General features: G+C 41.5%; 1 protein-coding gene across 2 annotated transcripts in view; it reads left to right on the forward strand.

The window, feature by feature from the left end:
* The window catches only part of NFATC2 (nuclear factor of activated T cells 2), a 124,651-nt gene extending 109,939 nt beyond the window's left edge, over positions 1-14,712 (forward strand). The window contains exons 10-11 of one of the 2 annotated variants that reach the window (XM_077253216.1): positions 2,322-2,408; positions 9,983-14,712. In XM_077253216.1, the coding sequence (XP_077109331.1) occupies positions 2,322-2,365 (44 nt within the window). In that variant the 3' untranslated portion in view covers positions 2,366-2,408; positions 9,983-14,712. The remainder of the gene's footprint in view (positions 1-2,321; positions 2,409-9,982) is intronic. The other variant, XM_077253215.1, reaches the window with a different exon arrangement.
* The last annotated feature ends 201 nt before the right edge of the window (positions 14,713-14,913 follow it).

Raw genomic sequence — 14,913 nt, forward strand, 5'->3', positions numbered from 1 at the left:
GGCTTGTGGCTATCCATCATCCTCTTGATTACATTCCAGAGATTTTCAATGGGGTTCAGGTCTGGAGATCGGGCTGCCCACGACATGGTTTTGATGTAGTGGTCTCTTAATTTTTGTCAGAGCTGTATATATATATTCTGAGCGATCGGTTCACAGCTTTACTTGTTCCTTTGCCAACTATCTAAGCAAACTGCAACCACCATGCTATCTCTACTGTAAGGACCCGTGCAGACGACCGGATAGTCGGTCTGAGTGCGAGCCGGCAAAACATCGGATCGCACTCGGACCAATTTAATCTATGTGCCATGCACATGTCTGATTTTTTTTTTTTGGACAGAGTCCTAACCAAAAATGTGCAGAATACCCTGGTTGGATCCAATATTCAGATCGCACTCAGCAATGCAGTCTGTGGGAAAAAAAAAAATCTCACAACACCCATATAACATCTGAGTGCAATCATATTTTCAGATATATAACAGAATTGTTTAGATGACATTTATTTTTACCATCTTCTCATCCGAGAAAATCGGATCACACTCTGATCAAACTCTGATCAGAGTGTGATTAGCATAATTGACCCGATTGGGTCTGAGTAAATACGGACATAACCTAAAATATAATAAAAAGAGTTACTCGTACACCTATATGTGAAATATTTTAGAAAATTGCAGAACTATTCATTATAACCTGATAAACGTTTCCTTACAAAAAGTCAGAAAACCCCATTTCTATTTAGTCACACAGTTTGCACTCTATGGGTCTGTTCACACGGCGTCTTTAGGATGCCACAGCAGTCGCTGAGTTTTCCCAGAAGCCACTTCAGGAAAACACCGGTGGTTATTTCCCTGTAGCTTTACCATTGTTCTTGTGGTGGCTGCACAGCCAGTGGCTATGAATCTATACCACCATTGTTCATGTGGCGGCTAGGCTATGAATCTATACCGCCATTGTTCTTGTGGTGGCTAGGCTATGAATCTATACTGCCATTGTTCTTGTGGTGGCTAGGCTATGAATCTATACAGCCATTGTTCTTGTGCCGGCTAGGCTATGAATCTATACAGCCATTGTTCTTGTGGCGGCTAGGCTATGAATCTATACCGCCATTGTTCTTGTGGCGGCTAGGCTATGAATCTATACCGCTATTGTTCTTGTGGCGGCTAGGCTATGAATCTATACAGCCATTGTTCTTGTGGCGGCTACACAGCCGGCGGCTATGAATCTGTAACATTAACTGTAGACAGCGGGCAGCTCCCTAGTGGAAGCCACAAGATTCTTTGAACCCTAAAGCATTTAAAGAAGTGACATAAGATCTAGTTTTTACATGGCTGTGTATTAGGTTCTTTTTTTCCTAGCGCTTTTAGGGTGCTTTTTCAGGTAGACTCAAAGCGGAATCTGCCTGAAAAAGACGTTGTGTGCACCTACCCTCAGCCAGTGGTCTTCAAGCTGTCTACCTTTAGTGAACTGCATCTCTTACATGATCTGTCGGCAAATGGCATGTAGGGAGTTGGAGTCTTACAGCATCTTGGTGACCACTGTACTACACCCGCCCGGTGTCAGATTCTTGCGTTGCGTTGAGGAAGTCTTCGACGATAATAGAGATGAATTCTATACTGTCTGCATGGTTCTGCCACAAGCTGTGATGATGATGGTGGTACTTTTGATCTATATAATGTTATTTTTTTTTGCACGACTTAAATGTGTTCTGAACTTCTGAATTATTGCAGAATATATGATTTCTGTTGTGGTTTATGACAATTTTCATGCTGGTTGGGGCTGATGAAGAGTCCAAAAAAGCATAAACAGCAGAATGACAAATGCTAGTTGGTTGCCATTGTCAACATTTGTATACTTCTTTGGACTCATAAATAGAGATGAGCGAGTATACTCGTTACTCGAGATTTCCCGGGCACGCTCGGGGGTCCTCCGAGTATTTTTTAGTGCTCGGAGATTTAGTTTTTGTTGACGCAGCTGAATGATTTACATCTGTTAGCCAGCTTGATTACATGTGGGGATTCCCTAGCAACCAGGCAACCCCCACATGTACTTATGCTGGCTAACAGATGTAAATCATTCAGCTGCGTCAACAAAAACTAAATCTCCGAGCACTAAGAAATACTCGGAGACCCCCGAGCGTGCTTGGGAAATCTCGAGCAAGAAGTATATTCGCTCATCACTACTCATAAACTGCCCCAGGTACCATGGAAAAGCATTATCTGGTCCTCAGAAACAAAAAAAAGTTGCAGTTTTAGCATTTTTTTTTCTTTTCTCCTTTCTTTGTATCTATTTGAAACTCAAAATTGCTTTTTGCAAATCTTTTTCAGAACTGATAGATACAAACCTTAGCTGGATACAAAACATTATATGAGGCCGAGGTCAGTGGTCTGTGAGGCGAAAATTGAAAGTAAAAGGTAACTCCTCACTTTACTCCCTTTTCCTGGCAGTTTCTTACATTTCTGATCCTTTCACTTAGTAGAACTTTGTTTTTCTGTTTCACTGTAAATTTCTCTGAGAGATTGCTCAGAAGTCTCAGTTCTGGTTTCTGTACTGCTTTCCTGGGCTGTTAGAAACCTTCATACTGTGGGAGGATTATTGCCGGTTTATAATTTGGGGTAATCTATCGATATAGGATTCTTAGAAATATGGTGACAGCTGTGAAATCCTTATTAGAGAAGCCCATTTGCATTTAATAGTATATTTTTAGGATCTTTATCCTTTGTAGTTCATCTAGAAGTTCTGACTATGCATGGATTGTATGGGGTCAACCTGTGATATCACTGATCCGTACAGAGATGTCACTAGATCTTCATGAATTGACGCATGTTGTTTCATCTAGGGTTACAATCGTGTTTGGTAGATATGTTATGTAGATTATTATAACATTATATTATTTACCATTCGTTATCTAAAAATCTAAGCTTGTATGAAAGTAGGCTGCCTATTGTTTCTTCCATTTTGTAACATTTTCTAATATCACCAGAATATGTGATGACATTTTCACTGGTGGATGTTCAGCTTCTTCGAGTCCCAATCAATTATTAAAAAATACAAAGAGGAAATTATCCCTACTGCTAATTTTCTTTACAGTGTCACTCCTGGCCACCCATTGTGCCGGGCAGTTGTGTAAGTAGAGTCCAATGAGCCCTGATGCAATATTTGGACCTGGGAACCTACTTGCATGTTCGTCCAATGTATGAGCCCTTGTAGCATTCTAAATCCTGTGAAGACATACTTGTTCTCTCCCCATGTAACAGTGTCCCTCATTCTGTAATAGTGTCCTCGATCCTGGCCGCTTCTAATGTCCCCCATTCTGTAATAGTGTCCTCGATCCTGGCCGCTTCTTATAATAATGTCCCCCATTCTGTAATAGTGTCCCTGATCCTGGCCGCTTCTTATAATAATGTCCCCCATTCTGTAATAGTGTCCTCGATCCTGGCCGCTTCTTATAATGATGTCCCCCATTCTGTAATAGTGTCCCTGATCCTGGCCGCTTCTTATAATAATGTCCCCCATTCTGTAATAGTGTCCCCGATCCTGGCCGCTTCTTATAATAGTGTCCCCCATTCTGTAATAGTGTCCCTGATCCTGGCCGCTTCTTATAATAATGTCCCCCATTCTGTAATAGTGTTCCCGATCCTGGCCGCTTCATATAATAGTGTCCCCCATTCTGTAGTAGTGTCCCCGATCCTGGCCGCTTCTAATGTCCCCCATTCTGTAATAGTGTCCCCGATCATGGCCGCTTCTTATAATAATGTCCCCCATTCTGTAGTAGTGTCCCCGATCCTGGCCGCTTCTAATGTCCCCCATTCTGTAATAGTGTCCCTGATCATGGCCGCTTCTTATAATAATGTCCCCCATTCTGTAATAGTGTCCCCGATCTTGGCCGCTTCTTATAATAGTGTCCCCCATTCTGTAATAGTGTTCCTGATCCTGGCCGCTTCTTATAATAATATCCCCCATTCTGTAATAGTGTCCCCAATCCTGGCCGCTTCTAATGTCCCCCATTCTGTAATAGTGTCCCCGATCCTGGCCGCTTCTAATGTCCAGCATTCTGTAGTAGTGTCCCCGATCCTGGCTGCTTCTAATGTCCAGCATTCTGTAGTAGTGTCCCCGATCATGGCCGCTTCTTATAATAATGTCCCCCATTCTGTAATAGTGTCCCCAATCCTGGCCGCTTCTTATAATAGTGTCCCCCATTCTGTAATAGTGTCCCTGATCCTGGCCGCTTCTTATAATAATATCCCCCATTCTGTAATAAAGTCCCCAATCCTGGCCGCTTCTTATAATAATGTCCCCCATTCTGTAATAGTGTCCCCGATCCTGGCTGCTTCTTATAATAGTGTCCCCCATTCTGTAATAGTGTCCCTGATCCTGGCCGCTTCTTATAATAATGTCCCCCATTCTGTAATAGTGTCCCCGATCCTGGCTGCTTCTTATAATAATATCCCCCATTCTGTAATAATGTCCCCAATCCTGGCTGCTTCTTATAATAATGTCCCCCATTCTGTAATAGTGTCCCCGATCCTGGCCAATTTTTATAATAATGTCCCCCATTCTGTAACAGTGTCCCCAATACTGGCCACTTCCCATAATAATGTCTCCCATCCTGTGCCCCTTGATGTAGGGTGGCATAGAGCCCAAAAAATGTTTGTAATATATACTAGTGTAGCATCATGCATAATGTGTGCAAACTGTAAAGCGCTGCGGAATATGTTAGCCCTATATAAAAATAAAGATTATTATCATTATCATGCAGATTAACAATGTGGCACCTTTGTTGTCCATCCTTTCTCTATATTGTCATCTGTATGGTGACCCCAACTTCTGGTCCTCAGCTCTGCTTGGATGTGGCCACCTCTCTGTCACTTCTAGCATTTACAACATTTCCATTCCTGAACAATTGCCCTTTTCCCACGGCCAAGATTCTGTCAGTCCGGACTGTCGAAACGCCCTGTGGATCATTGATTAACCGCTCCTGATTCATTTTCTAGCTCTCACGGTTTTTGAATTAATTTGAGCTGTAAAACTGTGACATGAGTGCTCTGTACAATGTATTTCTCACCTCCAGCCCTGCGCTAATCACAATATCACCACCCAGAAGGCACTTGTAAAGAACATCTCCTTTTGTGTAGCCCGCAGGTACTCCTGGGTACTCCGCTATGCAATGACTAAAGCTTTGGCAACACCTGTGGCTGGCACAGAAACCAGACCTTCTCCAAACAGAGGCCCATTCATGGACACCGGGGACTGTAATATACATTTTTACAGCTCCTAGTTGAAAGTGGCCTAAATTTCTTTTCTTTTTCTGACAGGTTTTTGTAGGTGGAAGTGTCAGGAAATTAATTCCATCAGGGGCATTTAAACCTTATGGACAAACCCATAAAAACAGCCAAATTAGGCAGAATTCTTCACTCAGCTACAATAATTACAGTCGAGGCTTTGAGTTCTTGCAAGTAGAATAATTAACTATTGTTATTCTGATCATTCATAACTAGAGATCAGCGAGCCCGACCTTAAAAGTATGGGGTTCGTCCTGGACAGTTAGTGTCCAGTGCTAAACTCTGAACATGGACTTCTTGCGGAAGTCCATTGCAATGTTGGAGTTCCCTGTGAAGTCCGTTGCAGAAAGAGAACATTTGCCAGCTCAAAAGTTCAGATCCCCATTGTTTTCAATGGGGTTTGGGTTCCGGTTCGAGTTTGGATAGAATTCTGGTACCCAATCCAAACTTTGGAATAAAGTTCAGGTCGGTTACCAGAACCTGTATTGTCCTTTAATAGTGCACAAAAATAAGCAAAATACGTTATTCCATTTTTCCCAATACTGGCTGGAGAACGCATATATGTGGACTTGAAAGTACCGTATATATTCATGTTTGGCAGATTTTTTGCAGAACTTTCTACAACTAAAGTTCAGTTCTGTTGATCTGAATTTGGTCGTTTCTGCATCAATCATATGGATCTCCGCAAGCCCCATTTAAAAGAATAGACTAGTTGCAGAAAGTTCTGAAACAAATCTACTACATCTGGCTATAACTAATAAAGTGATTGCCAAGGAAATGACTGAAGAGATAATCTGTGTCCAAAATACTGATATTATAAAGAAATAAAACCAACCAAAGCTGCCATCGACTAGAGATTTGGCCGATTTAGACCATTTTCTGATGACAATTTGTCTGATCCAAAAGTGACTGACAGCCAAAAATCATAGGCAGATTTCAGCTGAAAAGTTGACTTTTTTGGATATTTTTCGGTTATTGCCAACACTAGACAAAGCCAAATGAATTAAATCCACAACTGGTCACACAGCAGGGATCAAACTGCAAATTATATATCTTGGATTTTACTCTGCAAATAACTTAGTATGCACAGGCCAATCGGTAATGGTAGTGCGTCATTGTATGCTATCACGTTACATTGTGTAATCTGTGAAGGCTGGTTTATTCGCTCATGACATTGCATTTCCAAAAATTCTGTCCTTGTCAAAAATGACAAGTATGGGCAGAGAATATGTAGGTGGGTCTTATGCATGGAAAAAAAAAATTGTTCTGTAAATGTAAGGTGTTGCTTATGGTGGAGAGTGCCAAGTTGGCATAAGACGACGTTTAATCTGTGCAATGCTCCTCTAGAAATTTTAAATATGCAAATTCTCTCTTCAGAGAGGAATAGGACAGGAAATCTAGTGCCATCTTTTCAGGATAGCAATCCTAAAATTCAGTATCGACCATTTATCGAGCTTGCCACACGATGTTGGATGGGAAGCCAAATCAGATACTCGACACTTGTTTAGGTGTGTTTTCCTCTCATCAGTGCAAAGCCAGAGGTCTGATTTGGCTGGATTGCTACATCAATTAGATGATACAGTCTTTTGAGTCCTCTTCTTATTTACATAGGTTATTTACATATTTAAATTCCCCGAAGAGCATGCATGGCCTCTAAGGGTACTGTCACACAGTACCATTTTGATCGCTACGACGGTACGATTCGTGACGTTCTAGCGATATCGTTACGATATCGCAGTGTCTGACACGCAGCAGCGATCAGGGATCCTGCTGAGAATCGTACGTCGTAGCAGATCGTGTGGAACTTTCTTTCGTCGCTTGATCACCCGCTGACATCGCTGGATCGTTGTGTGTGACAGCGATCCAGCGATGTGTTCGCTTGTAACCAGGGTAAACATCGGGTAACTAAGCGCAGGGCCGCGCTTAGTAACCCGATGTTTACCGTGGTTACCAGCGTAAAAGTAAAAAAACAAACAGTACATACTTACATTCCGGTGTCTGTCCTCCAGCGTCTCAGCTTCTCTCCACTGTGTGAGCGTCTGCCGGCCGGAAAGCGAGCACAGCGGTGACGCGGTGACGTCACCGCTGTGCTTTCCGGCTATGGCGCTTACACAGTGGAGAGAAGCAGAACGCCGGGGACAGACACCGGAATGTAAGTATGTACTGTTTGTTTTTTTTATTACTTTTACGCTGGTAACCACGGTAAACATCGGGTTACTAAGCGCGGCCCTGCGCTTAGTTACCCGATGTTTACCCTGGTTACCGGGGACTTCGGCATCGCTCCAGCGCCGTGATTGCAACGTGTGACCGCAGTCTACGACGCTGGAGCGATATTCATACGATCGCTGCGACGTCACGGATCGTGCCGTCGTAGCGATCAAAATGGTACTGTGTGACAGTACCCTAAGTTTCCTTCTGCTGACTTGGAACTCTCCACAAGGAAACATTAGAAACATTACGCCATAGACCACGTATCAGAGGTTTCTCAGCCAGCCAATTCAAGTCTCTGCCTTGCACTGATGAGGGGCAAACACTACAAAACATGTGTCTGCAAATGGAGTTTCTGATTTGGCTTTTTATCCTAAGTCATCCGGCAAGGCTCATTAAAGGGTCGATATTGACTTTTAGGATTACTACTTCCATTATAGGGTGGTGCTAAATTTCCTGTCGTTTAAGGCACATTTTAAAAGCAAAATCGAATTTAATAGTGAACATGACTGCCTAAAGTTTATGGAGATGTCATGGCAGCTCACACTCCATCACCACATCTCTAAATGATCTGTCCTTTACAATTATGTAAGCTAATCTGGCATTATGGAAGACACATGATGTACAATATGGAGAATATAGGAAGCGAGAGGACGTGAGTCAGTATTACGTTCGGCTATCACATAACCCACTCATTCTAACTTTCACATCTAACCTCCTGGCTACAGAAATACTCACATTCTGTATTAATAGACGACCCGGCATTCTGACATAAGGAACCGATCACACCACCTTTGCTGATGTTGGGTACTAGTTATAATTGTGGGAGAAAAACAGCAAAAGTTTCCATTGCTGGCTAGCCAATATCTGCATACGTAACACTCAGATACAGGTTCTTATCACGTGTAAGATCTTAGTCTTCTAGGAGCAATCCTGATTTTGACCAAAGGCTGAAAAATGTATAAAATGCATGTAAAATCTGTGATGCTAATACACATTAGATGTTGTCAGCTGATTTTGGCAAGCCTGGATGACCGTATAATGTGTATGGCTGCCTCACCGCCCTCCTCTGATGGCAGCTGTTGGGGAAGGAAGAATTGGGCTGTTGGTTTTCATCTGTTCAATGCTTTTGTTCTCCGGGGAGATGAGCTGCCATCGGTGGTGTACGGCAGCGACTTTCTCCCATCTTATTACTGAAAACACATCTTGGCCATTGTTGACAACCATCTAATGTTGGCTAAAACAGATTTTTTTTGCTTCTGCTAACTTTATCCGTTAGAATTATTATTTTTTTTACATTGAATACAATTGTAACAAATGATTAGAAAAGAAATGGACAGAAAAGTCAGGATGGATTCTCAACTAAAACACATTGGGGCAATTTACAAGACTGGTGTAGCGCCCGCTCGGACTACGCCAAATACAAGATGTCAAATTCATTAAGAAGTGCATGGCATTCCATTAATTGAGTGCATCTTCTGAGTGGAATGTACTCCAGTCAATGGAGTAGCATTTCTGCCATACAAAACACCACCACCTTTGCATAATTGATTGAGCAGGAGTGGCCATGCTCCGTCCTACCCCGGCTCCTCCCCACTTTTGCCCATTTCTGTTGAGATGATTCAAACTGACGTGAAAACTCCAAGTCAGAATATTTTTGGGCAGCTCCACGTTGCGCAAAAAGTTTGCTAGTTTTCAAAGGTTTTACACCACCTTTGGGGGGTAAAAGCTTTGAGGAATTGTCGCTGAAGTCTGTTAATCACTATAATGAAAATCTCTGCAATTTTCGAAGTGTCATTTACATAATTCTTTCACAAATCAGCACAGATACAAAAATGGAGAACATAAGGCTTGACTGTAAAAGGGTCCAGATTTTGATTTTATTAGTATGGCATTGGTTACAGAAGAAAATAAGGTTGCAATGGTCTTGAGATATCTCACTGGTTTTACTCATCATGAGATGTTTCTTGCGTGGCATATTGGTAATGAGACAGGTTTTTATTGGTCATCAGTTTAACCAGCTGATATTATTTTTCACTAAGTCACAAGATTGTTTTCTAATTACTGATAGATATATGGACATCTATGGTTTGATTTATTTGCCTGTGTGGATTGGATGGATTGTTACTGACATCTGGTGAGAATTTCATATTAATAGCACCTTTTAGAAATATATTTACGGTACTTAGAAAATTGGTGAGGTGTTCAATACTTATTTAAGCCACTGTATATTTCACTAGAAAATGCAAAACCTGGAAAATTATCAGGGGATGAGAATATGAGTGTCAATAATCAGAATTTCTACATCCTGACCACCAGGATATAGTATAATATGTCTTAAGGAATTTGTCATTGTACAGGACATAAAGATGTGACAGGGACGGAAACAAATTTTTTTATTTGAAAGCCCCCTCCGCAGCCGTTTCCTTGCTGACTGTGAATCTGTGAATATTTACTTTGTCTGGAATGATTTTATTTATATTCTCTTTTCCCTACAGTTAATGAAATTATCAGGAAGGAGTTTTCGGTGCTGCCTGCTCAAAATCAAACATAGAAGAGCGACGCTGCCAGGGCCTCTCTTACTGAACGCTTCCTTCCCCGACCTCGCGATCCTCCCGCCTTATACACCCCACCTTCTGTTTCCTCTACGTACACTGCAAGCTGCCGACTCCAGCACCACAAACAATAATCTGGCACCGAACTCCACCGCGCTTCTGTAAACATCAAAGCTGTAATACTCATTGTCCTGTCATGAGAAGTATATCCTAGGTCCAATGACCTGGAGGAGGAAGAATCTACAGAACTCTGAGATGTGAAGGATGATTTGCAAGATCTGAGCAGAACAATCAAAGTGACAACACTTAGAAAATGAAATGAGTGGCAAGGCAGATGCGTCCATGACTGAAGTGGTGGAATTAAGGGAACGGCGCCATGATAATCCAAAGGACATAGAAAAGGTTATGTTCACATCTGCATCAGAGGCTCTGCATGCGTTGTCATCTGGCATTGCGTTAGAAATGGAAACCTCGACGCAGATGTGAATGGAGCCTAAGGGTTTGTTTACAACCGCTGACCGGCAACTTGATTTCTCCACAGCTCTGTGTGCTGCCAAGATTAATGATCTTCTGTCCAGCAGAAAAGATCATTTCACCTTATGAACAAGAGTTTTGCTTGTTTTTCATCTGATCAGCAACCTGTTTAGACTACAAGATTATCATGAATTGAGTGTTCCTAGGAATGCTCCTTCGTGATAATCTTCCACAAAAAACCTATGTCCCATTCAAGCCAACACACTGCGGAAAGGGCTACCTGAACTCCATTCTTCCACCATGCCTTACTGTAGGGGAGCCACACTGTGTGCTGTACATTTGGCTTTTATTACATTACTCTTGTCATTGGAAGGACTATGGAAATATGCACTGCCTTAAACAACGTCCTTAGTATCCTCATTGCTGTCGCTTTAATTTTCTTCTACAGCCACTTCTGTGCTTGTCCCCGCAGTCTTATACAATCTAGACAACGCATAAGTCGAAAATTAGATTATTATATTTTATCAAAGATATAGATATGATATATAATACATTTATATTGTTTTTTTTTGTATAGAGGATTTGTGCCATTTAAAGCAGGGATCCCGTAAAAGCCCGAGCTGGCAGATGCCCCAGAATGACGCTGCATCCCTGCCTCTAATATGTACAGTCCCTGCTTACTCCTCCCTAAAACCTCTAGACTGATCCCTGCTTTAAATTGCAGAGTAGAGACCTCCCGACAGCAACTGTAAATACCGAATGCAGAATATGTTATTTATTGTGTCTAATCAAACGTTTAGAATGAGGAATTTAACTAATTTGCTTGTTTTATAGTTATATATAAGAGCCGCCTTTGTATATTTCTGTGGTATATAATGCTTAAAAAAAAAAAAAATCTTTATCCGAAGTGTCCCAAGGACCATATATCAGTAAAGCAAAGACTATCCCATCAGATAACTCTATAGTTGTGCAAGGGAACGTTCATGCCGCAGTAATTTACCAGATGTTACAACAACGGCGCTTGACATGCCGTAGCTTGAAGCTGCACATTTGAGGGTTTTTTCCTACACTGATTTTTTTTTTATTTTTTTACACGTTTGCTTTGCTCCCTGATCACAGTAAAATCCTCATGAATTTGCTGTAGTTTGGGCTACTTTTCTATTTTTTTTTTTTTTGCGGATTGCATATTTATGCTGCATCAGGGGCCCAAAGTGTGACTTGGTACAATGAGGATCCAGTCAGGCGTAAAACTGGAATTGGGACCCATTCAAACAGCATAGCTGCATGCACAGATCTTAGATGGCGGCCCACAGTTTCTGAGTCTGTATTATGGAGCCGTAAGCACTCTGCGTGCTACCATATTGTCCCTTAGAAGCAAAGCCTCTAGGGGACGATACTTGGGCATTCACTGGCGACGTCTTGCTTATCACACATTTGGGCGTACCGAGACTGCAGATTGTTTCTTGCCCATAAATTCATATGTGGGTCAAATTTCCTGCATATGACCAAGTTTAATCATCCCATGAGAGGGCAGAAAGATAAAGATAAATTCTTCATTTGTGGTTTTTTATATCACTTGAAATTTTTTTGCAATGTTTTGCTGCATTTATCAAAATTTAGCAAAAATTGCGCCAAAATTTCTACTGTATACAAAATCATTCCCAGTTGAGGGACCAAATTCCATTTGCGCCAAAAAATTGTGACTTTTCAAAAAAGTAAAATAAAAAAGTCAAATATTTTTTAAAAAACAGGCAAGAATACCTGGACACTCCAAACCTTACCCATAATGGCAAACGTAAAAAAACAACAATAAAAATAAACACAAAAAAGTGACTTTCAAAAAGGCGCAAATTAAAACCAGATGAAAAACACTGAAAACTAGACAAAAAAAAGGAACAAATGCAAAAGAATTGAACCCAAAATTTCCAAAAACCGTTATGTGACAATTCTAGCTTTTCTTTGTCCAGTATTTCAGAATCAATTTGAGGAGTGAAGCAAATGAAATAGCATAGCAAGCCGTAAACCAAAGAGCATGGGCCAAAGCAGTAATCCAAGGAAATCCAAAGAGAAGATGATCATCGAGGATCGGGCGAGAACCTCTCCCCCCTGCCCTGTACAGATTCAGGGATGTTCCCCATAGTAATTGATGCCTTTATTTACCGATCTGACAGAAAAAGGAATCTGTCAGCAGGTTTTACTATGTAATCTGACAGATGCTGCTCTGGATTAAACACTCTTGTCTTGGAGAAAGAAAGAGGCGTGCGGTTGCTCCTCAGCTTTCGGGGTGGCTGCTGTCAGTGCCTCTGCATCATGCTGTCAGCAAAGCCTTAATGTGTTTTCCTAATGGGAGAGATGAACTTGCGTTGCCTGGACCGCGGCCATATTTGCACATGAGGAAATTCTGTTATTCCTCAACAATGTGAATGTTTTTACCACAGTGCCTTCCTGTCATTGTACCAAAGAATCTCATATCACATTGTCTGACGGCTGCGCAGGTTCTGATAGATTTTCCATGAGCGTAATATAGCATCAGACGAGTGGCAAAGGAATGTAAGCAGCATTGGGTGTAGTGTTTTAGGCCGGATCCATCTATCCTCCAAAAGGGCATTAGTTATTATCCTATAACCTTCTTAGGCCTCATTCGCACATTCGTGTTGCCTGTACTTGTTGCATCCATTTTTATTGTTACCCAACATAATCTATGATGATGTGCACATGTCCGTGTCTCTCCTGCAGCACGGATGACAAAGGCCAATACAAGTCTATGGGTCTGTGAAAAACACGTACAGCACACGGATGGCATCAGGGTGCCATCAGTATGCCATCTGTGTGCCATCTGTGTGCCATCTGTGTGCCATCAGTATGCCATCAGTATGCTGTACATGTTTAACATTGCAAAGTATAGGAGAAACTTTGTAATTTAATTCTTTTATTCATACCGTAAAAACACTGATGACCACACTGATGATAAAAACGGACGCACAGATGACACACGGATGCACAACACTGATGACACCGGCACTATTAAACACAGAACAGTGAATAATAATCCTAATCTCTGCTACTGTAATGCTAAATTCACACAGGTGTATAAAAAAATTGTCCGATTTTCATCCAGAAAAAAAAGACTATCTTTCATCCATATTCCATCCGTTTTTATACATCAGCAGTAATTAAAATATACTAGATCAAATACTGTTTCCTGTGGTGAAAAATTGCAATATATCCACAAAAATCTGGGATGGGATCTGATTTTTTTTTGCTCACCCATAGAACTTGCATAGGTGAGTCTCTTCTGCATTTTTTTCAGTCTTAGTGCTTTTTTTCACAGACAGCACACGGTTGTGTGAATGTAGCCTTAGTTACAGAGATATCCGGCATAAGGAAAGAGTCACACGGCCATATAACTCGGATAAGGATCACCCCGCAGTGCTCGGACTGGCTGGTGGCTCTCTCAATTAATTTCTATGCGGCTGTCATGCTCGGTTCGGGAGAACCGACGGACAGTCCGAGCATTGCGTTGTGATCCACGTACAAGTTATATGGCGGTCTGACTCTGCCCTAATAATCAGTGTGTAGGGACTCTGTAAGCCAATAATTCACCAGTCCTTTAATACGACCTATCTAGCAAACGTGACTCATTCAGTTTGTTCCCGTCCTAACTCATCTTTATCTTCAATAACTGCCGGCGCTGCCCAGATATAATTGTTATATTTTGTCATCACAGTACCATGCGCTGCACAAAAATCTGCTCCATCTCTATGTTGGCTTTCTTTGGACTGTAAACTATTTGGAGCAGTTTAGCCGACAGAGTAAAGTTCTCGAGAAAGTTCTCGAGGGCCTTCATCAGGATAATTCACTCTTCTCACCAGACATTGTAAATAGTTGTATGTAGAAGAAGATAGAGACAGAGGCCATGGATTATGTGACTTGTAGTTCTCCCCAGTATTATCAAGTTGTCTCATTGTCTAATCATGTACTGGACCAAAGATCCATGATCGTTCCAGCGTCTTGGGGGCGACAGATACAATTTGCACTTTTATAAATACAGCTCGTTCTGCTCATCACTTTGTACAATGTCTCATTATAACAGTGTACGCAGCTCTCCTGCCACGCAGTACAGCTTGGAAATGTTCTCAGATGTTAACACAGCATGTTTTTTTTTTACATAAATACATTTTATATTCAGTATATCATAACCTGTCTCTGTGTGATTATTGATAGGAGGGGGATGTAGCATTCAGGCCAAGCCTAAACACTTCTTTTTTTTAATTTATTTGATGCCTTGCAATCAAATGACAAATGAAAAAACACTAATGTATGGGCTCAAATATCTAATGTGGGCAATTTGTCTGCTCATGTAAAAGGATCCAAAGAAAGGCAGATCCACAACCGATGCC

The sequence above is a fragment of the Ranitomeya variabilis genome, chromosome 4 (assembly GCF_051348905.1).
Source record: "Ranitomeya variabilis isolate aRanVar5 chromosome 4, aRanVar5.hap1, whole genome shotgun sequence".
Taxonomy (NCBI): Eukaryota; Metazoa; Chordata; class Amphibia; order Anura; family Dendrobatidae; genus Ranitomeya; species Ranitomeya variabilis.